General features: G+C 46.3%; 2 protein-coding genes across 3 annotated transcripts in view; one reads left to right on the top strand and one right to left on the bottom strand.

Moving 5' to 3' along the window:
• Knop1 (lysine rich nucleolar protein 1) lies at positions 1 to 14,271 on the bottom strand. 2 transcript variants are annotated; one of them, XM_075972017.1, is made up of 5 exons: positions 14,188 to 14,271; positions 10,098 to 11,029; positions 8,145 to 8,213; positions 5,920 to 5,997; positions 1 to 2,308 (listed from the first exon to the last, which is right to left on the bottom strand). In XM_075972017.1, the coding sequence occupies exons 1-5, from the start codon at positions 14,249 to 14,251 to the stop codon at positions 1,997 to 1,999; spliced, it is 1,455 nt and encodes a 484-aa protein (XP_075828132.1). In that variant the 5' UTR covers positions 14,252 to 14,271; the 3' UTR covers positions 1 to 1,996. The 2 variants fall into 2 exon arrangements, with proteins under 2 accessions (XP_075828132.1, XP_075828133.1); XM_075972018.1 differs by lacking the exon at positions 14,188 to 14,271 and adding an exon at positions 12,907 to 13,005.
• A 30-nt stretch (positions 14,272 to 14,301) lies between these two features.
• The window catches only part of Iqck (IQ motif containing K), a 132,548-nt gene continuing 122,212 nt past the window's right edge, over positions 14,302 to 24,637 (top strand). Inside the window, exon 1 of the mRNA XM_075972025.1 lies at positions 14,302 to 14,526. Within this exon, the coding sequence (XP_075828140.1) occupies positions 14,424 to 14,526 (103 nt within the window). The 5' untranslated portion in view covers positions 14,302 to 14,423. The remainder of the gene's footprint in view (positions 14,527 to 24,637) is intronic.

Here is a 24,637-nt window from a genome sequence, read left to right on the forward strand (position 1 = left end):
TGGAGGTGGGAGTGGGGGATGGTTCAAGCCACTACTGGTAGGACAGGAGCCTAGGTAACAGAAGCACAGCCCTCAGTGCCCACACTGTGAGTGGCAGAGACAAAGCTGGATTCCAAGGAGGCCCACAGCCTTCTTTGCTTACAGACTCCAATTCTCTCTAGAGAAGGGTGAGCAAATGGAGCACCCGAGTCAGCCCTTCAGCACTGAGACGTGTGTAACAGGTAAGGAAAAGATCTGGGTGACAGCTACCAAGGTGTATGTGGCATGAGATGACAACCCAGCTACCCTCTCCCACCCAGACATGGCCATGTGCAAGATTCTGATGCGCTAAGCCATGCTCAAACTGGAGTGTGACTACTGGAGCTACACAGCTGGTTCCCAGTCCTGAGCAAGGCCAGACTGGTCTAGAGCTGTGGTTCTCAACCTGTCATGCTGTATGCTGTGATCCTTTGATACAGTTGTTCCTCATGTTGTGGTGACCCCCAACCAGAAAATTATTTTGTTGCTACTTCATAACTGTAACGTTGGTGTTAGGATTTGTGACGTAAACATGAGACCCACATAGAGGTCATGGCCCACAGGTTGAGAACCACTGGTCTAGAGGCTGACTTAAACAGGATTCTGTCCTCTGAGGGTGAAGGGCTCTTCTTTTTTATACCTTGCGGCTGAATCTATGAAAGACCAAGTTCATCTGAGGGAGTGGCCTAAACAGGTCTTTGCTAACAGATGTGTCATGGCCCATGCCAACGGGTCGGGACAGGGTGGGGAGAGGCAGCTGCTTCAGGCGGTCTCTCCACTGCTGCCCATGTGGCAGTATGGAACACCTCACCCTCTCTGTGGCTGGCCTGAGGGGCATCTCCCTTACCAGAGGGGCTGATACAGGACCATCCACATAGAACTGAATGAAGCCATGAAGGTTTCCCAAGAGGCTGCTGAAGTTTCTTTGGCCATAAAGAGGGTTTTCTCCCAACTCCAGAATACCGTGGGGCAGCCTGGAACTGCCTCTGCCAGCTTCCCGACAGCTCAATTACACAACGCTGAGGATGGAGGATGGAGGTCCCGGCTGAGTGTAGCATCAGTCCCTCCACTCCCCTGCTAGGACTTTTGCCTAAGCGAGAGCTGGCCAGCAATGGGGTATCTGTGTGAAGTGCCACACCAAGAGACAGGAAAATGACCTTATGTGAGTCTCAATGCCAGACTGCAAGGGCTGGTAGAAGAAAGTCCCATCGTGTAGCTCTCTGAAGCTGGAGTGTCCTGAAGCTTGCTGTGCAGTTCAGGGTGGGGATGGTGCCGGCAGCAGATGAAGCACCTTCCTTCCCATTGGTCCTTACGTTTGACTTCACACAAGTGGTCTAAGGTTGTGTTAACTCACTGTTGAGGATCTCACATGGGTCCACATGTAGGTTACCTGCTGTCCAAAATGCCGTGTATGACATTCAATCCATGTGTAGAAACATCAAATCCAAGCACTGCACTCAGACGGAAGGACAACAGCTGGAAAGCCTCCAGCTCAGAGGTCTATCTCCAGAGGAGAAACAAATTTGTTGGTCCCCATGGAAGACATGGCACAACACTTGCTTTCTCCCACTGATCACTGAGTGAAGCTGTGTGATGTACTCTTGATGGCACTTGGCGGAGGTGACCCTGGGCATTTTATTACTTTATCCCTGAACTTAAGAGGTGATGAGAATAGCACCCATTCCATAATTAGGTTTAAATACATCAATGCAAGGAAAACACCTTAGTCAGGGCCCTGAACATGCCAACAACTGCTAGCTACTATTACTTAAAACACTTTCACCCAAGGAGGTGGAAGGTTTAGAACAGAAAATAGGAGGTTTAGCCACTGGTACTGGTTCCTGACATAAGCAGCTTCCACCTGCTCGTCCAAAACTCATCATGAGTGGTCCTCAATATCTGCAGGTGACTGATCCAAGCCAGCTTGGCAGATGGAAAACTGATCAAGAATGCAGTTTTAGGAACAGGGCAATAAAGTTTAATCTTGCAACTTAATAGACTTGGAGGCGTTCCGGTCAATGTAGAAGACCTTGCGAGCCTCAGAGGAGAAGCCCAGGCCAGCCCCACGGCTGTAGTTCCAGCTCATGGCCCGATCATAGTCCTGCTGCAGATTCTGCTGGAGTGTGTCTGAAGACTTCTTGTCCAGGGCCATGTTGTGCCTGCTAGTCATGCTGGGAGGGCGGCTGAATGACGGCGACAGATGCTTAAAGCCACCCATAAGCTTCAGGAATTTCAGCTTCTGCTCTTCATTTTCAAAGCCAGCAGTGTCCCACTGGCCAAACTGGGTTCCCTGAGTAGAGAGTAAAGGCTGTCATTGCCCTCGAAGACAAACACCTCTTCTCCCTCAGCCAAGCAATGGACTGTTTCATCCATCCTAATGAGTCCTAACGCTTAATGGGAGTGATATGTCAAGGAGGACCAGCCCGAGAGCCCACCACTGGCTTCTCACAAGGGCATCACTGCACACCAAGCTAATTTGTGCTCTACTCTTTTTCCCAACACATGGTGACAGCGAGAAACTTCACCTCACTTCATGTATCACACATAATACCTCAAAACACAAGCACACCTCACCTGACTCTGTAACACTTCCCAACCTTTCCATAACCCACCTTATGTTTTTTGTGTGTGTTCATCCACAATGTATGTGCACACATGTGGAGGTCAAAGGATAATCTCAGGTTGGTCCTTGTCTTCTACCTTGAGACAAAATCTCTATTGATTTTTCTGCTGCATATGCTTGGCTGGCCCTGAGCTTCCAGAGATTCTCCTGTACTGCCTATATTATATAGTGAGCCTCTGATTTTAAGTATCCATTCTGAGAAGGAAGCTTATTAACACCCAGGAAGTAAACTCATAAGTCTCAGACAGTCCTTGGAACTTAGCAGATCACAAGGCCCTTTCCTCCTCAAGGTCACATGAGCAGGAAGGACTGCAGACCAGCTGAGCAGCCTGCAAGTTGTGCACAGAACTCCAGAGTTTCAGCTTTCATGAGCTGTCACTCATGCTGAGGGGACTTTTGGCAATGCAGCCACCCTTCAGCTATTCATACTCTTCTAAGTAACACCTCACCCATACTCCTGCAACCCCAATAAACTAGTTTATTCAGTTTTGGTGGTATCATTACTTTGGTCTGACATTAACTCCCTATCTGGGGTAAGCAGATGTTTGGTTGTACATCAAATAGATCAGTGTCATACAACAGACTCCCAGCACCTCACAGACACTTGTGTGTCTGGCTTTCAAAGGACTTGTGGGGATTCAAACTTAGATCCTCATGCTTGCTTGAGTAGCAAGTACTTTAAGCACCAAGCCACCTCCCTCACCCCTTTCCCCACCTTGTAGCACAGAGCACATCATAACCCTTCCCTCAGTTTCAACACAGCAAAGCTGCCCCACACCACAGCACTCACCAGCCAGGTACTCCAGACAAGAGTAAGGTCAGGACCCAACAGTACACAGAAGGCCCTGTGCTAGAAAACCCACTCCACCTCAGGTCTGCAAGATGGGCAGGAAGCCCAAGTCCCCAAGACTGTGACGCTGAAGTTAAGGCAGCATGGGATAAAGCCCCACCTGTGTGATCCAGTCAAAACCACTCTCCCTAAGCCTCAAAGCCCTCTTCTAATGGGCTAACACCCTCACACCAGCACCAGAGAGCAGAGTCAGGCCTTATGCCAAAGCCACAGCACACATTTTTCACCATATCATAGGTCCACAGTGAAGGACTTCTCACCACCTGACTGTTAACCTCCACATGGCCCAAGAGCCAAATGCCAACCTAGCACTCATTTCTAAGTTGGTGTTGGGAGACAATCAGAACAGGCATCACTACAGCTGTCCTAGATGAACTGGTGACATTCTCTCAGCTTCATGTGACCCACGTAAGTGTGGCTTCCTAGACTGCAGTTTCTAAGGCAGATGCTGCCTGGGACACCAGTTAGATCCAAGCCCAGGGCTGACTGGGCCTGCCAGTCTGGAATCCCCATCAATGCAATGGAATTTCCACAAGCAGGTGACCAAGGACACTCAGAATACCTCTGGCTGGCTCCAGGACCCATGCTCTGGCAGCCAGATTACGAGAATGGTGCCTGGAGCACTGGTTGAGTGATGTGACCCTGTCTCGTTCTATTTATTCAATTTGCTATCCTATCAGCTCTGTTCAGCTTAAGAGGTGAGAGAGAAAGAAGACACACAACAAAACTCCAGGGCTAGAGATGCGGCTCAGTTGGTAAAGTACCTGCTTAGCAGGTATAAAGCCCTGGGTTCTATCTCCGGCAGTATATAAACCAGGCCTAGTGTGCATGCACTTGGGAGGTACAGGCAGGAAGATTAGGAGTTCAAGTTCATACGTGCCTACACAGTTTTTGTATGAGGCTACATGAGACCCTATCTAAGCAAACAAAAAGACCTACTCCATCCCCTCTGCCCATCCCCTGAGGCCATAATAGGAGCCCATTTAATAGAAGTGGAAACTGAGGTTCTCCAAGGAGACGACACTAGCCTAGAGAGTGGCAGTCAGTAACTGGCCTCAGGCCTCGCATCCAGATCAATGCTGTCTGTTAGCAGGAGGCTAAGGACAGAGCAGGCCCTACCCCTAGGTGTGGTCCTTCCCTCTCTCCTCCCAAATTTACTGAGTACCAAGTCCATGGCCACACCTCCCAAACACATCACAAAACTTTCTGTGCTACCTCCTATTCCCCTTTCTGTACCTAAACTCCACAGTGGCTCCCTTGGGTCACTGCCCAGTAAAAATGTCCCCATGGTCCTGGAGTGAACTAGAGTGACACGTTAGCCAGTTCCTGCTATTCTGTCACCAGTCTAAGTCCACTCCCGCTTCTGGGCCCTGCACGCTAAGGACAGGCACCACCACTCTCCGGGTCTTAGGATAAGTGCCACCTGCTCCGAGAAGCCTTCCTCCTAGTCATCTAGGACAGCATACAAACCCTCCTCCACACTCACCCCCTCCAGGCCCTAGACCAATAGTTTTCAATCTTCCTAATGTTATGGTCCTTTAACAGTTCCTCATGTTGTGATCACCCCAACCATAAAATTCAAATTCTTTTTGTTGCTATTCCATAACTGTAATTTTGCTACTGTTAAGAATTGTAATACAGTCAGGCGGCGGTGGCACACGCCTTTAGTCCCAGCTACAGAGAAACTGTCTCAAAAAAAAAAAAGAAAAGAAAAAGAAAAAGAATTGTAATACAGCCGGGCGGTGGAGGCAGAGGCAGGTCGATCTTTCTGAGTTCGAGGTCAGCCTAGTCTATAAAGTGAGTTTCAGGACAGCCAGGGCTGTTAAACAGAGAAACCCTGTCTAGAAAAACTAAAAAGAACCGTAATGTAAGTATCTGTTTTCCAATGGTCCTGTGAAACAGTCATTTGACCCTCACGGGGATTGTGACCTGTCACAGGTTGAGAGCCACTGAACTAGACAGGCTGATGAGGTCCTGTGTACCTGCACACCCAGCACAGGCGGGATACCAGCTAGGCGCTGAGGTTCGGCAGCTGACTGAAGGCAGACATGTGATGTTATGGCCAGGCCCAACAACCTATGTATCCATGACCCTCATATTTTCTCCCATCTGGCCTACCTTCTCAGAGAGGGTCTGGACATTTTCCAAATCTTGGAAAGACTTAAGGGTCTTGAGTCTTAGAGGCCTGGCCCCCACTTCCATATCTCCTGCATGCCCTTAGCACCCTCCATGGGCACTTCTCACAGCTACAAAGAGTCCCTTCTCATCCCATCATCTACAACAGGACAGGAAGCCTAGGTGGCACATCTCAGCGGTGAGCTCCCTAGCAGGGAGACCAGCACCTTCAGAGGAAGTGCAGCTGGCTCAGACCAATTCTGTGACCGGGCACCTTAGGTTCTAGATGTCAATTCCACCACAGTAAACCCACCGTCCACTTCTTGGGTTCTGAAGCCTCTGTCTTGCCCGACTCACGATCAATCTCCTCTTGCAAGGCCTTCCGCCTCACCTATGCAGGACAAAAGAGGGTGATGAGACCCAGAATCTTTTTTTTTTTAAACTTTTTATGGTTTATTTAACTTTTATTTTATGTGCATTGGTGTGAAGGTATGAAGTGTCAGATCCTCTGAAACTGGATCTTCAGACAGTTGTGAGCCACCATGTGGTTGCTGGGAACTGAACCCAGGTCCTCTGGAAGAGCAGTCAGTGCTCCTAACCACTGAGCCATCTCTCCAGCCCCCGAGACCCAGAATCTTAATGCTGCACAGAGGTAGGGCAGGGGTGCGGGGTGGCAGTTCAAGAGCTTCACTCTGCTACTAAGCATACAGAACTCTGTATAACTCTGGTTAATAGCTGGCCCCTGGGCCTGAAACACTTGTCTTGGGCACAATTTCTTGAGAAGTGATTTTCTTGTAACAGAGAGTCATCCCTTTACCAGGAGAACATTCTATAACAGTGATGTTTTGAAACTTGTCCACACTTTAATACCTAGGCCCTGTCTTGTGCATACATACTGTGTATACTAAAGTCAACTTCCACAAGGAAAGCACTGCTTTCTAGAAACAAGGCGGACACGAGCTGGAATCCTAACAATGCTGCTAACCAGCTGTGCAGCCTTGCAAACCTCACCTAACCTTTCTGATCACTGGATTATTCATCTGCAGAAGTGGAAAAGCTCCAGAAGCTTGTGGTCGGGGAAGAAACAGCAGCATCTGTAGCAGAGCCAGCTCAGGGTCTCTGCCGGCACCTTGCCAAGGATTTAGATCTAACTTATTCTCCTTTAGGACTTTGAAATGAAGGGACCTTTCACACAATTCTAAACACAAAATGTACAGAGCTGCTGTAGAGGAGAAACCAGGGAAGAGGGTAACAGGTGAGTGATCACCAAGACAGAGCAGTGAGTAGATAGATCTGCATGACTCCCCCTTCTCAGTCACAGAGTGCAAGAGAAACCAGAAGCGCTCAGGAGTTCAGGCACGGCAGTGAGTGTGAGAACTCCAGCTGCTGTCCTCTCAGAAATGTGCTATCTTCCCATTTTAGACACAAGCAACTTTCAGTATTTATGGGAAAACAAGAGACTCAAGGGCCACCCTGAAAGCCTCAGGGACTACATTTAGTAGGCACAGAGAACTACAAAGTCCAAGAGCTCTGCACAGTGCTGGGTGGCTGGGGCTGCTCAGCATTTGGCTGTCTTAGGGGACTAAGGACACCCAAAAGCAGCAAGGGACAGGGCTTGGGAGAATTGAGACCCCATGGTCAGGCCCTCTGCATGGTGTCCTGGGCCACTATAGCATCCCTAGGCCTGCAGTGAGGTTAGGAACTGCCTGGAGGCCAGTGGTTCAGGCCTGCCCAGGAGAGATGCTCCAGCAGCATCCCTCCTCTGGTCCTCCCCTTAGATACAGCACTACAGCAGGTTTGGCTCATCACCATCTCTTCTGGGTGGCTCTCCTCAGACCCCACCCACTTCTAAACACAGCCTCCATCTTCCTTTTTTCCTAAGGTGGAGATGATGACCTGAGAGGCAGGATTAGCCAATCTGACATAGTGCTGCCTCAGCAGGCCATGCCTCCTTCCAATACACCCTCCCCTTGGCTTCCACGGCTGCCTGGAAGGACCCATGCTGATCCACAGAAGAGAAGGGTCAGCAGCCAGTAAACCACAGACTAACACCAGGCCCCCACAGCTCCTCAATCCTGCCAGGCCAAAGAGTCAAGGGACATAGAAACGGCCCTTCTCCGCAAAGTCTAAATCCCTCACAGGAACCTGCATGTGACAGAGTGGAAACTAGTCTCTCTCAAGCTCCTGAACGAATTCACGGAGACAACTCATGGGTGTGGCTGGGTGCATGTACCTGCTCTAGCTATAGACAGGGTCATAGGACCTCCGTTTTCCTGACAGCCTGCAATGGGTTACATGGGAGAGCCTATCAGGACCCTTAGAAATAGTCACAGCAGTTTTGGGATCCCCTAGCTAGAGGTACAGGAGGGTATGAGTTCACCTGCCCCTAGAGGTGGGCCATGGAATCAGCCAAAAGGCCTTCAGAGATCCTAGTCTCTCTGAGCCCAAGAACTTGTAGCCTGATGTGTGCTGAGGGTTCCTAGGGGTGACAAGAGGTAAAGCGGGGGGGAGGGGGGAACGGGACAGGCTGGGCCATACCTGATCTATGCAGGCCTCATCCATGTTGCCTTTCTTTTCCAGTACCACCTCCAGGTCTGTGTCCGACTCCTGCAGGAAAGGCAGATATTAACTCAGGCAAGCCCCAGCAGCCCTCTGAGTAAAGTCACACGATCTAGGAAAGAGGAGAAAGCACAGCAGCACTAGCGTCTGCCTCCAAGACAGAACCTCAGTCGACAAAGCCTTGCCCACTTTCCCTTTCATGCATCTCCCAGCAAATGGTGCCATGAAGTCTGATGACAGACAAAGAAGCAGAGGCTCAGAGAGGTAAAGGGATTTACAACCAGATCATACCCTAAAGCTCAGTGACAGGCCAACTCCAATTCAGCTCTCCTGACTCAAGGCTGATGGCCCAGCAGGGGTCTCCCCAGCTATTTTTATCCAAGTCCTAGGGGTATCCTCTAATTGCAAGTCAGGCCAGGGGCAGTACCTGATCTCCCACGAATGACAACTGCCAACAGCTTTTGCATTCTTTCTTCAGAATGCCCCACTGCCACGTATGTGTATATGGGATGACTGGGTGTGTGTGTGTGCATGCACACATGCGTGCATATGTGCACTTTCTTTACCCCTCCTTACACTATTACAGGCCTGTGTGACTCAGGAAACTTTGTGGGCTGACTGGAAGATGTGAGGCAGAGGGGATACCTTCCCTGATCTCTTCGGGGAAAGTGATCCTAAAATCAAATGGAACTAGCTTTAAACCTCTGGGTTCCCTAACCCTGAAGTTTGTGTGTTGCATGTCCATGGGTACATTCAGTTGGAGGCAATCAGCGTTGTCTTTGAGAGATGGGGTCTCTCAAAGAACCAGAAGCTAGCTCTTGGAACCTCCCTTCCTACTAGTGCTGAGAGCACAGGCATATACTGCCATGCACAGCTTTTAGGTGGCTACTGGGGACTTGAACTCAGGTCCCAGTGGTTACAGAGCAAGCACTCTTACCCACTAACCATCTTCCTAGCTCTGAGTTTCTGAATAAAAAGGAGCATGTCTGATTGACCTAAGTTTACCCAGGACCCACATAATAAAGGAGAGAATGGTCTTCCTCAAAGTGACTTCTGACTTGCACAATCAAGCCACGTGTGGTCAAACAGAGAGCCTAATGCATGAAGACAAAGCTGGGAGGCCAGCAACCAGAAGCCCTCTGTAGGCCCCAACATGGGACTATCCCTATCATCCCAACCCATCTGGAAAAGAAGATGAAGGTCAGCAACATCTTCCTGACAGCCCTGTCTCCCAAGGTGCTCCTCACTCAGGAAATGGCCATCAGCAACTGCAGGAGGGAGGGCCACTGGGCAATGGCTGGCAGAGCTAGAGAAGCCAGAGCTTGCTCCCATTGAAGACAGTGACTTCTTGGGCTGCTGAGACAATGGAAAATGGCTTTTCGGAAAGGACACACTGGCATCTCCTGAAACGCTTAGGAGTCTCCTGAACCAGAAGCAACACTGTCTGGGTGTGTCACCCAGCTCTACCTGGCCCCAACTGGATGACCTCAGACAAATTCTTCAGCCTCACGCTGTCCTTATCTGTGAGCTAGAGAGAAGCAGGATGGTTTCTCCATCGGACTTGTGGGTGAAGTTGAGAGCTCTGAGCTTCAGGCACGCTATGTAATCCTACAGACTATAGCTGCAGATACCAGGCTATCTCAAACTATCAATTTTGGAGGTAGCCAGCAAGTGAAAAGAACACAAGTCATAAGACAGTCATGTAAAAACAGACTCCATTTATGGATGGCGAAGGACAACTGTACTTCTTACTAGAGATGCTGCAGGAGCCCGGGGATCTGCTGTACTTGAAAACAGCTAATTCCTATCCTTTTCTAGCACATATTCATACACACACAGTGAGGGGCTCCGTTAGCTAAATGCACAAGTGCCCATGCTGGCCTGTCTATAGGTACTCACATGGCAACCCCACCAAGTCCCAAGGAATCCTACCTCTTCTTCCTCCTGCCAGTGGTCTTCCTTTACCCCACTGTCTTTCCTCTTCTTTTTCTTCCTTTTCACAGCCAGCCCTTCACTGTCTGGCTGGTCCACCTTTTTCCTGGATTTCACTTTCTTCTTCCCAGGGGCCTTTGGGCTATCTATCGGGATGTAGTCCAAAGCTTCGCTTTTGAGTGACTTCTTACTTCCTTTTTTCAGGCTGCTCTCTACGGAGACCTTGGCGTGGATTGGGAGGGTGTCTCCCTCTTGGTGGGTCTTCTTCTTTTTTTTCTTTGTGCTGTGCTCTCTGGGGCTCCCCTGCTTCCTTTTCTGCCCCAAGGCCGCCTGCTCCTCACCCTCTGTCTCCTCTGAGCATTGGCCCAGAGCATCCCCAGCCTCACAGAACCAAGAGTCCTGGGGAGGACAGGCCTCAACGTCCAGAACCTTTTTTTCCTTCCTGTGTTTTTTGGCCTTCTTACTGGCTTTGCTTACTTCCTCAGCACTCTTGGGGTCTGGGGAGGTCTTCAGCACTGAGCCTTGGGAGGTGGCTGGTGGTAAGGACTTCCTCCTCTTCTTTTTCTTCTCTCCACTGAGGCATTCTGCTGACTGCTCACGAACCTGCCTTCTAGGGCTGGGGGACTTTTTCCATCCTCTCTGTGTGGCCTCAGACTCCAGGTGCTCCTCCAAGTGAGCACTAGGGGACTTTTTCTTCTTCTTTCTCTTGCCCAGAAATGTCTCAGGGTCCTGTCCTTCACCCACACTGCTGGAGGGGGATGTGACTCTTGGAGAAACATCGACAAAATAGTCATTATTGTTTAAGACTGAGTATTGAGTCTCCGGTTCTGTGACCACTGTAACCATCACCTTCTTTCTCTTCTTCTTCTTGTTTTTCTTCTTCTCTGGGAGCTGGGGGCCCAGGTCTACTTTCTGAGTCTTGGTGACCATTCCTGAGGAGAAAAACAGAAATAATGCCATTTATCATTTTACCCAGTCTCAGGCTGTGGTTCTGAAGCTCTTTATAGTATTTCTCTGAGTGGGCAGCTTGACATGCGGGGAGATGGGAAAAACAGTCCCCATTCACTGGGAACAGGAGGAAAGACATTTAAATGGCAGGAAGTATAAATCCAGATAGCCCTTTGTTCAAAGCCAAACTACTCACTCAACTTGACTCTGATCACTTAACCTCTCTGAATGTCAGTTGCCTTTTCTGGGAGGAAATAACACATCCATCCTGGAAGAGGTGCTGGAGAAACTACAGAAAAGAGCACTGGTGAGACCTTGTCTACCATCTTCCTGAAACCACCAGACCTAAATTCAACAGACCTTTACCAAGTGGCTACCCAAGTCAGCACTGCAAGACCCAACTGTGATCAAGCCTTTGGCTGGCCCCACAGCTTCCCTTTTACCAGATGAAGCAGGAATTCCATACAGCCTTCCTCACTGACTCCCATCAGACCCCAAAAAGTGCTCAAGTTAAGTCAACCCCTTCCTCTGGCTGATCTAAATAGTGCTACAACACTAGATAGGATAAATCCCTTGTCCATCAATTTTTACCATCCCAAGCTACCTAAACAACATGGCATAGTGAGACAAGCCTCAGCCAGGACTCCAAACACTTGTATCCAATGGAAACACTGGTATTCTCCTTCTTGCCTGATAGCATTTGCTTCTCTGGACCTCAGTTTTACCCTCCATATAAAGGTTGAACCAGAAGGTACTCAACTGGGGGCTGCCTCAGTCTGCAAACCTGTTTCACTTCTTCAATTTCAAAGTGATTGCTGAGAATTAATGAGTGGCAATAACACTTAGAAACCATGATTACCTAGCTTTCCTCAGGAAAATGGGAGTACTTATGACAAGCGGTTAGAGGCCTCAATATATGGCTTTCACTACAGTCACCAGTCTGGTTCTTGCTACTCCTGGACTAGAGGGAACTTAGAGACAAAACACCAGAAGATTCTAAGGGGGAGGTGAAAATTAGGAGACCAGGAGCGACTCCATCCTGCAGCACTCCTTGGCTTTGAGCTCACAGGCCCCACACAGGACTCAGGTCATTTCTGGCAGCCTCAATGATCTAGGCCAAGCCTGAGCTATATAGTTCACGTCCATTCACACCTCGCTCTAGGGTTACGTGGACATTTCTGGTAATATCTAAAGCCATGCATTCATTCCTATCTACCCTATCGCCCTATGTATTCCTGGAGCTGCTCAGTGCCCGGCCCAGAGCAGGTTGTCCATACTTACTACAGGACCACTAATGATTCAGAGATGAATGCGATCAACACCAGTCATCAAAGCAGGCAGGTGGGGAAAAGACACAGGTGCTAAGAGGAAGGGCAGGCCAAGCATGACGGCAAGTATGCATGTAATCCAGAGCTTGGAAAGTTTGGGAAAGCAGAGGCAGAGCCTGGAAAACCACAAGTTAGAAGCCAGCTTGGTCTACAAAATGTGTGCCAGGCCAGCCAGGATGCATAGGAAGCTAACACAACCCTCTCTCCCTCCAGCAAGGAACAAAGGCAGCAAGATAGCTTGTTTTTTGTTTGTTTGTGTTTTTTTGAGACAGGGTTTCTCTGTAGCTTTGGAGCCTGTCCTGGAACTAGGCTCTTGTAGACCAGGTTAGCCTTGAACTCAGAGAACCACCTGCCTCTGCCTCCCGAGTGCTGGGATTAAAGGTGTGCGCCACCACCACCTGGCCGCAAGATAGCTTGTTAAGTTTAGGGTTAGGAAGGTCATTAACATGCTTACATTATTTGTTAGGGTATCAACTGCTATGATAAAACACAGGACCAACAACAACTTGCGGAGAGGGTTTAGGTCATCTTACACTTTTAGGTAACAGTCCATCACTGAGGGGAGTCAAGGCAGGAAGTCACGGCAGGAACCAAAGGAAAGAACTCATACAGATGCCATGGAGGAACGCTACTTACTGGTTTGCTCCTCGTGGCTAACTCAGCCTGCTTTCTCAGACAACTCAAGACCACCTCCCAGGAGTAGCATTACCCACAGTGGGCTGGACCTTCCCACATCAATTATTAATCAAGAAAATGCCCCCAAAGACTTGCCTATAGATCAACGATATGGAGGTATTTCCTCAGCTCTGAGTTCCTCTTCCCAAATGATGCTAGCTTGTGTATAGCTGACCTCCAACTAACCATGACAGTGTCCAGTTGTCAAGAAAATGTTTGAACATGGTTCTCTAGCTTGAGCAACAATAGAAGGATGGCGGTGTCAATCCTTTAGACTAAAGTGGAGGGTGATCCGGCAGCCAGCTGCCTCAGACAGAAGCCTGAAAGTTCCACCGAACGGGTATATGTCCAGGTCGGAAGCAAAGGTGTGACTCTGGCCAACATGATGACAGAACAGGACTGCAGTGATGGTAATTAAGAAGGGAACAGATTGGGCCTCAAGACATACCGACTTTTAGAGGACTGGGGAAGGGGGTTCACACGGGAGAGGAAGATACATGTCCCAAAAAGGCGGTGTCAAACAAGACCAGGATGCTACAGGATTGGGGGTGGTGGTCAAGAGAGAAGGCTGGAAGAAAAAAGTCTCAGGAATCAGCTTAATCCACTTTTAGCTCTGCCTCTCGGCATTCCGTAACATCCTGCTTTCCAGTACGGTAACTGTTACGGGCATCCACTCTCGCCAGACGTGGAAACGAATCTACACTGCATCACCTAGGAACACATGCTTTCTTCAAAAGCGCTGTTTTGGATAAACTTGGCTACGCCGGCCTGGTCCCGCGCGCTGGAATTACAGACGTGGGCCATTACGCAGGCTCTTAAAGCACTTTGAAATTCCCGCAGTAGCCTCAGGCAGAGTTGGTGTGACCGCCCCCGCAAACATCATAGGCCTCGGAGACGTTAAATCCTAGGTCTCAAAGTCAGCAAGGGGCAAAACACGGATTCGAACTCAGAGGAGCGTGTGCTGTCCTCACGAACCGCAGACTGCTAGCTAGGGTCATCCCCAGGGCGACTTCAAGACGGGAGGACTTCGGGAAGAAACCAAGGGCTGCGGACAGGTTTGGAAGTGTCTTATCTTTGTTCTTGCTCTCTCTCACGGTGCAGGACCCACCAAGTAGCTCGCCCGCGCCACCCAAACTCACCTGGTGCACCCGCAGGCCAAGCGACCCCACGTGAGAGCTCGCGCCGCTGCGACCCGGAAGTCATTTTTGCGTTTCTGGCCCGCCCCCGGGAGGGATGTCTACTTCCGGGTCGAGGCCTCACGTCGCCCACGGTTGCTTTGGAAACCGCGTGCATGGCGGCGTTCTGACAGGTGTCCAACCGCAGCGCGCAGCGCCAGGAGGCGGGAGGTTAGGTGGACTCTTCGGTCACTACAAGGATGCCCGTGCCCGCAGTGTCGCCCGGGTCCCCAGAAAGGCTCGTGTCGCCCGCGCTGGTCGCCGAGCCGCCGGGGAAGAACCTGTGGGAGCAGATCTGCGAGGGTAGGCAGCCGCGGCTGGCCGGGCCAGGCGGGACGCGGGCGGGATCCGCGGGGACGCGCGTTCCGAGCCTCTGTGCGCGCTGGCGGAGCAGCCAAGCCTCTGGCCCACACGCGGAGAAACAGGCTGGCGGCTGTCTGGATTCCGGTGCGACCCCAGGCAACAGGCATGCAGGAGGAAACTGAGTCAAGGAGTTGCGTGGTGTGGAGCTTCGGAGTGGTGACCCGGTCACCAGCAGAGCTTCCACTGGGAGGCAGGGAATGGGCTCTGTAGACTGGCCCAGGTAATTCCACTGTACGGAGTCAGCGGCCCATTCGGGGCGTACTTCGGTGTGGACAAATGGGTTTTGATCTCTTCTTGCCCATAAGTTCTCCTGAGCTCCCACAAACACAGGCTATCTCACTTGGTCCTTTGTAGCCCACATACCTTGGTCGTGGGGTCCTGGGATAGCCTTACAGTGAGCACAACAATGGTACGGATGTCGTGATGCTAGGAGACGGAAACACGTAGCCACAATTCCCTGGTTGCGAGAAGAGTATTAGTTTTCCTTAATTCCTAAGCTTTCAGATCTCAAAGCCAAAGACACAGATTCATTCCTAATCATTCTCTGTCACCGTCTTTCCCAGTCCCTACTTCCCCTCTGCCTTTTCTCTTTCCTCACTTTGTACTGCAGACTGGCCTTCAGCTCATAATGCTCCTGCCTCAGCCTCTCAACTGCTGGAAGATTTTCATTCCTGTTACATTAACTGTCCAATACAGTACTAATAGAACCTTCAATAATCTGCGCTGTTCATTGTATTCGAGATGTGAGTTGGGATTGACAGAATCGAAGAACCGGTTTTCTTATTTTATTAAATTTTAATAAACTTAAATAGCAATATATGGCTGCTGCACAGAATAGTTCCAGGTCAGTAAACGTTTGTTGAATGGAAGCTGGATTTGCTAGTGTATAATGGCAGAGAGGTGAGTTTGGAAGAAATGGAGAATACATAAAAGAAGAGTTGTCGCTCAGAATCAGTACCCTTCATTGATTTCAACCCCATTAGGGCTTGAATTCCTTCTTCAGTGTAACACTTGCTCTAGTGAAAAATGTTCCATTTTAATGTTCTTTTAAGTTCCACCCTTAGGGTCCTTCCCTGAGGAACTAATCTCCAGCGACATTTGGGTGTCTGTATATTTATTATCTTTCACTGAGGGAATTCGCTTTTCCAGGCCCATAGTTCTTCATAGTACACTTTCAAACCACATCGTGTAGTTTGTTTCTTTTCTAATTGCTGTGAGAAAATCCCTGATGAAGGCAGCTCAAAGAAGGGTTTGATTTGGCTCACAGTGTGAGGGGATTGTCTGTCTGGTAAAAAGGGCCAAGGAAAAACACCCTGACTCTGACTTGGGAACAGGTATTGAAATCCCTCCCCTCCCTGAGCCGCTGAGCACTAAATCCCACCAATCCCAAGCCACCCTGGAAAAGCTCCGCCCCTCTCCCCCGTGGAACCCTGTGTAACTTCCACACCCTGTTCGTTTTGCTGCCGCCTTGCCCTAGAAGCAGCCACCCTCCTGGATTCTTCCTTCCTAATAAATGTCTTGAGTGAGGTTTGTTGTGTGGTGTGACAATTTTGCTGGAGAGAAGCCCGGCCATAACAATTTTTGCCAGAGCTGAGCAGAACTGTTAACAGTTTCACTGGAGAAACCTCTCCCCTAGGGTAGCAGAGTTGTTGTACCCCCAAAAACCTGAGCAACTTTGCCTGAGCAGAGCTGAGCCGAACTGTAACACTTTAGCTGGGGAAGCCTTCCCCAAGCCGAGCAGAGTTGTTATACCCTGGGGGACCTAAGCAGAGCTGTAACACTTTCGCTCTGGAAACTTTCTCTTAAGCAAAGCAAGTCTGTAACATGCTGTGGAATAATCCTGTACACTGTAAAGATTTGTTACTCTCATTGCTAATGAAAAGCTGATCGGCTGGTGGCTAGGCAGGATTTTCCAGACAGAGAGAATGCTGGGGGGGGGGGGAGGGGGAGAGGGTGGAGTCTCAGGAGAGGCCATGAAACAGAGTGAGCAGGATGGGAAGTGCATACTGAGAGGTAATCGAGCCTCAGGGCAGCACCTAGATCAATAGAAATGGGTTAATTTAAGTAATAAGAGCGAGCTAAAAATGAGTGTAAGCTATTGGCCAAGCATTTATAATTAATATTAAGTCTCTGTGTGGTTATTTGGGGGGTGGCTGGTGGGACAGAAAAGTCCGCCTACAATAACACTTCACTGGACCTAAGCAGAGCTCTAACAGCTTCACTGGGGAAACCTTTCCCTGGAGCAGAGCCATGGTGCTCCTTACCCTTCTTTCCATCCAAGCTGCAAGGCTTACACAGGCCATCACTGCAGCAGGAGCTCGTGGCAGCTGGGCCCACTGTATTCGCCAGCAGGAAACAGGAGTGCTGGGGTTCAACTCACTTGCTCCTTCTTATTTAGTCCAGGACCCTAACTCATAGGATTGTCCCACCCCTTAGGGGGCGTGTTCGCCTGGGGCTAATGTTTGCCTATAAATTTGGCAAGCGTGCTCCCAGCCTCTGCTTCTGCTTTCCTGGTCTCCACAGGAACGGTGGTTCTGTAAGTCTATTTTTACATTAAAGCTATATAATATATATATATATATATATTTACAATCTGTCTGCATTCGTTTACGCCGTTACATTTTGGCGTCCAACGTTGGGCTATTTTGCCCCCAACTCAAGCGGGTAGCCCGCTAGCTAACACAGCATCCTCCTGGATGCTGTTTTTTAGTTCGTGACTCCGGCCCCAGTGCCAAGTCCGAGACACACTCGGCCACACAGGCCCATTCTGCCTGCCTTGGCTAAGTTTGCAGCGGAACCCCACTGCCTGAATTAGCAGAAGCTCAAGTACCTGCGGCAACAAAAGCCGCCACAGCGGCAGCTTTGGTCTGATACAAAGTGACTTGGCCGCCGGTGGTGGCGCACGCCTTTGATACCAGCACTTGGGAGGCAGAGACAGGCGGATCTCTGTGAGTTCGAGGCCAGCCTGGTCTACAAGAGCTAGTTCTAGAACAGGCTCCAAAAACACAGAGACCACCACTGGCAGGAACCAATCATTGCAGGTAAAAAATTTTTCTTTTATAAATAAAATGCTTGAACACATTACTGTTCAAGAATTTAACAGTTTTTTTTAATTGTACCATGTGGGAGATTTTACAAGAGGTGTCTATCATCCCACATCTATGGATCCTTCTGGGATTCGTAGTTTTCATTGGCACTAAATGGTTTGATAATAGAAATATGATAAAGTCTTTACGAGACGAATCCAGGATTCTTAAGGCAGAGATTGAACCCTTAAAAATAATTCAGAATGACAACAATCTTCTCAAGAATCAGTTTGAAGTTCTCCAGGCTGATGTTAAGGAGAAATTCATTACTATGGAAGAGGGAACAGCTGATTTGGATGGTAAGCTTCAGTCACTTTCTGTAGGAAATGAAACATTAACTGAGAGAATCAAAACTGCTGAATGTGACAATTGGATTTTGTCTAAAGCTTATGACAGATTGACGGAAAGATTGTCAATACAAGAAGGCATGGTTTATGCCATAAAAATTATGTCCAAAGATGAGATGTTATCTCTAACGGACAAACTTCATACTTCAGAATCCTCAATGAAGGCTTTGGAACATAATTCTGGACAGGAGATTCAGACATTGCAGAAGGCAATGGTGAATAGAATTGAAAAGACTGAGGAATTTCTAAATTCTGATGAAGAAGAGCAAAGGGTAGAAAGGCAAATTTTAACTACATCTGTGGGTAAATCTCTCCGGGACAATTTCCACAAAGCTCTACCTACAGCTCTACCTGCCTTTCCAGTAATAACAACAGAGAAGGTGATTGGTTCCAGAAACCCTAGGGTCATCAAGGAGGATACATGGGAGCCTGTCCGTATGAATGATCTCAAGGAAATAAAACAGGCTGTCATGACTTTTGGTATGCAAGCCTCTTTTGTTAAAGAGATGCTAAGATCTTGGGCCACGACAAGCAGAGCAACCCCCTCGGACTGGCTCCAGCTGAGCTCTGTGGTACTTGAGAGTGGACCGCAATTGAAATGGAAATGCTTATTCAGGCAAGAGGCTAGACTCTTAGAACAGCAGGAAAAAGCAAAGGGAATTGACATTTCCCTAGATAAAATTCTAGGTGAAGGGCTCTTTTCCAACCATCAGGAACAAGCTAATTTGGATGAAAACACACTCTCCATGTGTACTACAGCAGCCTTAAGGGCTTGGGACAGGGTACAAGACCCAGGACAGAGAATGGAATCATTTGTCAGAGTTAAACAGGGTCAGAGAGAACCCTTTAGTGATTTTTTACAAAGATTAACTAATGCTGTACAAATAGGGACATCTGACCCAGAAGCAAGAAGTATAATGATTGAGTCTTTGGCTTATGAAAATGCAAATGTGGAATGCAAAAGGATTTTGGGCCCTTTAAAGCTCAGATCAGCACCCTTGGAAGAATGGGTCTTGCATACACTCAATGTTGATACATTTGATTATGGCACTGAAGCATGGGTAGAAGAAGCAATTTCCAATGGCAAAAGGAGACACCAGAATACCAAATGTTTTAATTGTGGCAAAATGGGTCATATGAAAAGGAATTGTAGACAACGGATTTTCAGAAATAATAATAATAATAATAATAATAATAATAATAATGCATCTTTCAGAAATAATAATAATAATGTATCTTCTAGAAATAACAGAAATAGGAGGACTGAGCCTTCACAGGTTTATGTAGAAGATGTGGAAAGGGCAGACATTGGACGAATGAATGCTGGTCTACAAGAGATAGACAAGGCAACCTGATACAGTCGGGAAACGTGAGAGGGGGGGCCTCACAGGCCCCCATGGCAAACATGGTTCAGTCATTTCCAGTTTCTGCAGAGAACGTGCCTCGTCAGGACAATTAGGAAGCCCCATGCCTACTGTTACAAGCAATAATGATCAGAAAGGTAAGTTACGTGTGTTTTGGCAAACTTCTATAAATGATCAAAGACCTAAACTGAGAGTGTGTATAAATGGCATTTTTATTACTGGCCTGCTGGACACAGGTACTGATGTAAGTATCATTACCCCAGAATCTTGGCATCTGTATTGGCCTCTTCAGAATGTAAAAGTTCAGCTCCTGGGAATTGGAACCCTTTCTCAAGTAAGGCAGAGCACGAGATGGGTTGAATGTATAGGGCCAGAGGGACAGATAGGAAAATTAAGGTCATATGTAGCCAATATCGCAATGAATTTATGGGGTCGTGACCTATTACAACAATGGAATACCGAAATTAACATTTCTGCTACTTCTAGAGCCTATATTTCTGAGAATAATATTAAAAAATATTACAAACGGAGAAAACAGGCCATTCGGGCTGTACAAGAACAAGCAATTGATGTCCCTTCAGAGATACCAACAGCCTTGCCTCTAAAATGGTTGACTGAGAAACCAATATGGACAAAGCAATGGCCTTTAGCTGAGGAAAAGTTACAGGCTTTAGAACAGCTGGTACAAGAACAATTAGATGCTGGACATATAGAAGAATCTACCAGCCCTTGGAATTCTCCTGTATTTGTGGTTAAGAAAAAATCAGGTAAATGGAGAATGGTGACGGATCTCAGGGCCATCAACAAGGTTATTCAACCTATGAGCCCTCTGCAATCTGGAATTCCTTTGCCCTCTTTATTACCAAAAGGATGGCCTCTCATAGTTATTGATTTAAAGGATTGTTTTTTCACTATACCTTTGCAAAAAGAAAATAGAGAAAAATTGGCCTTCACAGTGCCTACTTATAACAATTCTCAACCTTCGAGGAGGGACCACTGGACCGTCCTCCCCCAGGGTATGTTAAATAGCCCCTCCCTGTGCCAATATTTTGTGAACCAACCATTGCAAGTAATAAGCAAGAAATTTCCCAAATCTATAGTATACCATTACATGGACGACATTTTGTTATCCGATTCAAACATGGATACCTTGAACAGACTGTTTAAGAAATAAAGATACTTTTACCTAAATGGGGATTGCAAATCGCTCCTGAAAAGATTCAGAAGGGAGATTCTGTTAATTATTTAGGTTATAAAATAGGTTTGCAAAAAATTAAGACACAAAAAGCACAAATTAGGAGAGATCGCCTACGGACTCTTAATGACTTTCAAAGACTGTTAGGAGACATTTCCAGTCTATGACCAGCTATTGGAATAACACCTGATCTAATAATTCATTTGAACAAAACCTTGGATGGTGATAAAGATTTAAACAGTCCCAGAGAATTAACAGCTGAAGCAGAAAAGGAACTGACAATGATTGAGGAAAAATTACAACAGGCACATGTGGACAGGGTGAATCCAGAGCTCGATTGTATTCTCGTCGTACTACCATCAAAAATTTCTCCTACAGGAATTTTAATGCAGAGAGATGATATTATTTTGGAATGGATCTTTTTACCACATAAACCAAGTAAGAAACTGAAAACTTATGTGGAAAAAGTCTCTGAGTTAATTATAAAAGGCAAGCTGAGACTTCGTCAACTAGCAGGCATAGACCCAGCAAAAATTATAGTGCCTTTCACTGCTGATGAACTAAAGAAATTATGGGAAGATAATGAACCATGGCAAAGAGCTTGTGCTAATTTTTTGGGAGACATTAATAACAACTATCCAAAAAGCAAGAGGCTTAACTTCACAAAGAGAACTTCTTGGATTCTTCCTCGAATCGTCCTTGATGCTCCAATAACTGGAGCCTGTACATTCTATACTGATGCCAATAAATCAGGGAAGGCAGGTTACAAATCAGAAGACTTGGGTAAGGTGGAACAAAGTCCATATAATTCTGTCCAGAAGGCTGAATTATATGCCATTCTTATGGTGCTAAGGGATTTTAAAGAACCTATTAATATAGTTACAGATTCACAATACGCAGAAAGAGTTATTTTACATATTGAAACTGCTGAATTTATACCTGATGATACTGAACTAACCTCATTGTTTCTCCAGGTTCAAGATTTGATCAGGAACAGGCTTTGCCCTATGTACATAACACACATCCGATCCCATACGGGTCTGCCAGGTCCTCTAGCACAAGGTAATGCAGAAATTGATCAATTATTGATTGGTAGTGTGCTACAAGCCTCTGAATTTCATAAAAAACATCATGTTAATAGCAAAGGTTTGAAGAAAGAGTTTTCAATTACATGGCAACAAGCTAAGGAGATTGTAAAGAAATGCCCTACTTGCTCTTTCTATAACCAAACGCCACTGCCTGCAGGGGCTAATCCAAAGGGCACCCAAAGGAATGAAATCTGACAGATGGATGTGTTCCACTTTGCAGAATTTGGCAAATTAAAATATGTTCATCACACCATTGACACTTATTCAGGCTTTCAGTGGGCAGCTGCTTTAAGTTCAGAAAAAGCTGATTCAGTAATCACTCATTTATTAAAAGTCATGGCTATCATGGGTATACCTACACAAATAAAGATGGATAATGGTCCTGCTTATGTCTCTAGGAAAATGAAATGGTTTTTTGATTATTACAATATCAAGCATGTTACAGGTATACCATACAATCCTACAGGTCAAGCAGTCATAGAAAGATCAAATCGAACTATAAAGGATATGTTGAACAAACAGAAAGGGGTGGAAAACACCCCCAGAAATAGGTTACATAATGCTTTGTTAATCTTGAATTTTCTCAACGCTAATGAGAAGGGAACAACGGCTGCAGAAAGACATTGGATAATGGAAAAGTCTGCTGAACTAAATCAACCAGTTTATATCAAGGATGTGCTGACCTCACAATGGAAGCCAGGAGATGTGCTGCGTTGGGGAAGGGGTTTTGCTCTTATCTCCACAGGTGAGGAAAAATTGTGGATACTGTCAAAATTAGTAAAGGTTCGGTTTGAAGAAGAGAAGCCACTTGGAAAAGATAAATAGCAATTCATTCACAAGGATGGTGAGCATACTGATGGTAAGAAATACAGATAGGTTGGGGGCAGGGTTCTTTTCTTATCTCCATAGGAAAATACTCATCTTCAAAGAAATTAAGAGACCCTGAATATTTAATTACTGATGGATGGACACATTTTTGTAAGTATTAATTATATATATATATATATATATATATGTCTTATTAAACATTTCTTTATAAATACATAGAACTGGTTTTGAAGTTGGACTCTGGCTCAGTCCCTCTCCAATTCCAAGCCTGTTAATAAGAGAAAAACCCAGAGTTTCTGGAGTTTCTGTCTCATGTCAAGAGCCATGATATGGGACAGAAAGAAATATGAGTTTAGAAAACATCTTTGCTTTTCTCCATATCTATCAGACCTATCTATCATGCCTTTCATTGAATATATATATGTATGTCTGTATATGTCTATATGATTAATGTTTAAGTTTTTTACAATGAACAATGAGTTTTTCCTGAAGTGACATTTAAAGTTTTTAGGAAGAAGATGGAGCCCCACAACAACAACTCTACCTGGTTGATATGACGTCATGATACTGATAGCGCTACTACAAGACCTGTTTTGGATACCAGCTGCACAAGACGATCCCAACTTGGTTAGCTGAAATGGTGCACATCTTGTACAACATTCTGGCCAGACCTCCACAAAATACTCAGAGACTATTTGCAATTTTAAATGACATTGATCTTGAAATTTAACCATCATTTTACTTTCACAGGATCCCCCAGAAAGAACGTCGCCCCCATGACAGCTGGAAGTAATTCTAGAGGACGACGTCCTCTCTCCCAGTAAAGTTTACCCCTGGGTTTAGGGATATCATTTAGGGGTTGGGAGGTTGGGGGAGGAATTTTATAAGCTCAGGGATCATTTTGAAAAAAAAGAGGGAAAATGATGGGATAATAGATTTATAATTGTGAGTTACTGCTTTTAGACAAATATATTGGTATCGATTCTTGTATATTGATACAAAGTTAAATTATATTGACTATTGTATGCATGCATGTTTCTATCTCTGTTTAAAACATTTATTATGTATTGACATGTATTGAAAAAATATATTGTATATATTTACCATATTGCAGTGTACATTTCTACCTCTGATTAAGATACTTATATAATGTTTGTGTATTGATATATATTTACCATATTGCAATATATATTTGTACAGTGTTTATATTTGGAGGTCATTATCCTCATTTGTTACACAGTTGTTTATTGTCTTAGTCTTTAAGTTAGATAGATATTGAGAATTATATAGATAAATAGTCATCTAAGTTTGTCATTTATAATTAGACTAATCAGGTTCTCTAGATATATAGAGATTATACTCAGTATAGATAGATAATCTTCAACCTCTTCAAAGAGCTGTAGAAAATGGCCTTTAATATAACTCAGAGTTTCGTGATAGTGAGACACAGTTGCTCCTGGCAACACCGCTCTATTCCCGAGAGAATGTTGAGCACCAAAGACACTCCACCTGGAGCCTTTCTATTTGGCAGAACTGGCCTTTGGGCAAAGAAATGCCCATACCTCAACCACTGACAGAGATACAGAGCATGCATCAATGGATAAAACAGGACTGTCATATCCTGCCAAGACAGGGTAAGATAGTTTTGAAAAGTTCCTTGCCTTTAATAATGGTATGTCAGTTATGTTAGGCTTTAGCCAAAGTTGGTTGACTCAGCATTGCAAACGAGACTTTGGGTGATTGCCCAGGTAGTCAATTGTCTCTGTCAATTGTTGCACATTTTGGATATATCTCGTTTGTTAAGTAATATTTATTCCCTTCTCAGATCTTTGATGGAGTTGAAGATTATATAATTGTAGTTACTCTCTACATTATTTAGACTCCTTGAGATAGAATGTTTAGCAAAACTTTTGTTCTCAATATTGTTTGTTATATTTATTATTTGTTATTATTGTATATAGTTGTATTTGGTTTAGTTCTGTCTTATTTAGACAAAAAGGGGAGATGTAGGGATAAGTCCCGCCCCTTAGGGGGCGTGTTCGCCTCGGGCTAATGTTTGCCTATAAATTTGGCGAGCGTGCTCCCAGCCTCTGCTTCTGCTTTCCTGGTCTCCGCGGGAATGGTGGTTCTGTAAGTCTATTTC

Source organism: Microtus pennsylvanicus, chromosome 5 (assembly GCF_037038515.1).
Source record: "Microtus pennsylvanicus isolate mMicPen1 chromosome 5, mMicPen1.hap1, whole genome shotgun sequence".
Lineage (NCBI taxonomy): Eukaryota > Metazoa > Chordata > Mammalia > Rodentia > Cricetidae > Microtus > Microtus pennsylvanicus.

What these genes read in the sequence shown, in the direction of transcription:
- Knop1 (XM_075972017.1), bottom strand. Translation starts at nt 14,251, where the DNA reads ATGACTTCCGGGTCGCAGCGGCGCGAGCTCTCACGTGGGGTCGCTTGG. An exon ending in TTGGCCTGCGGGTGCACCAG is followed by an intron (nt 11,030 to 14,187) that starts GTGAGTTTGGGT and finishes TTTTCTCCTCAG; the next exon opens with GAATGGTCACCAAGACTCAG. An exon ending in ACTGGCAGGAGGAAGAAGAG is followed by an intron (nt 8,214 to 10,097) that starts GTAGGATTCCTT and finishes CCTTTCCTGCAG; the next exon opens with GAGTCGGACACAGACCTGGA.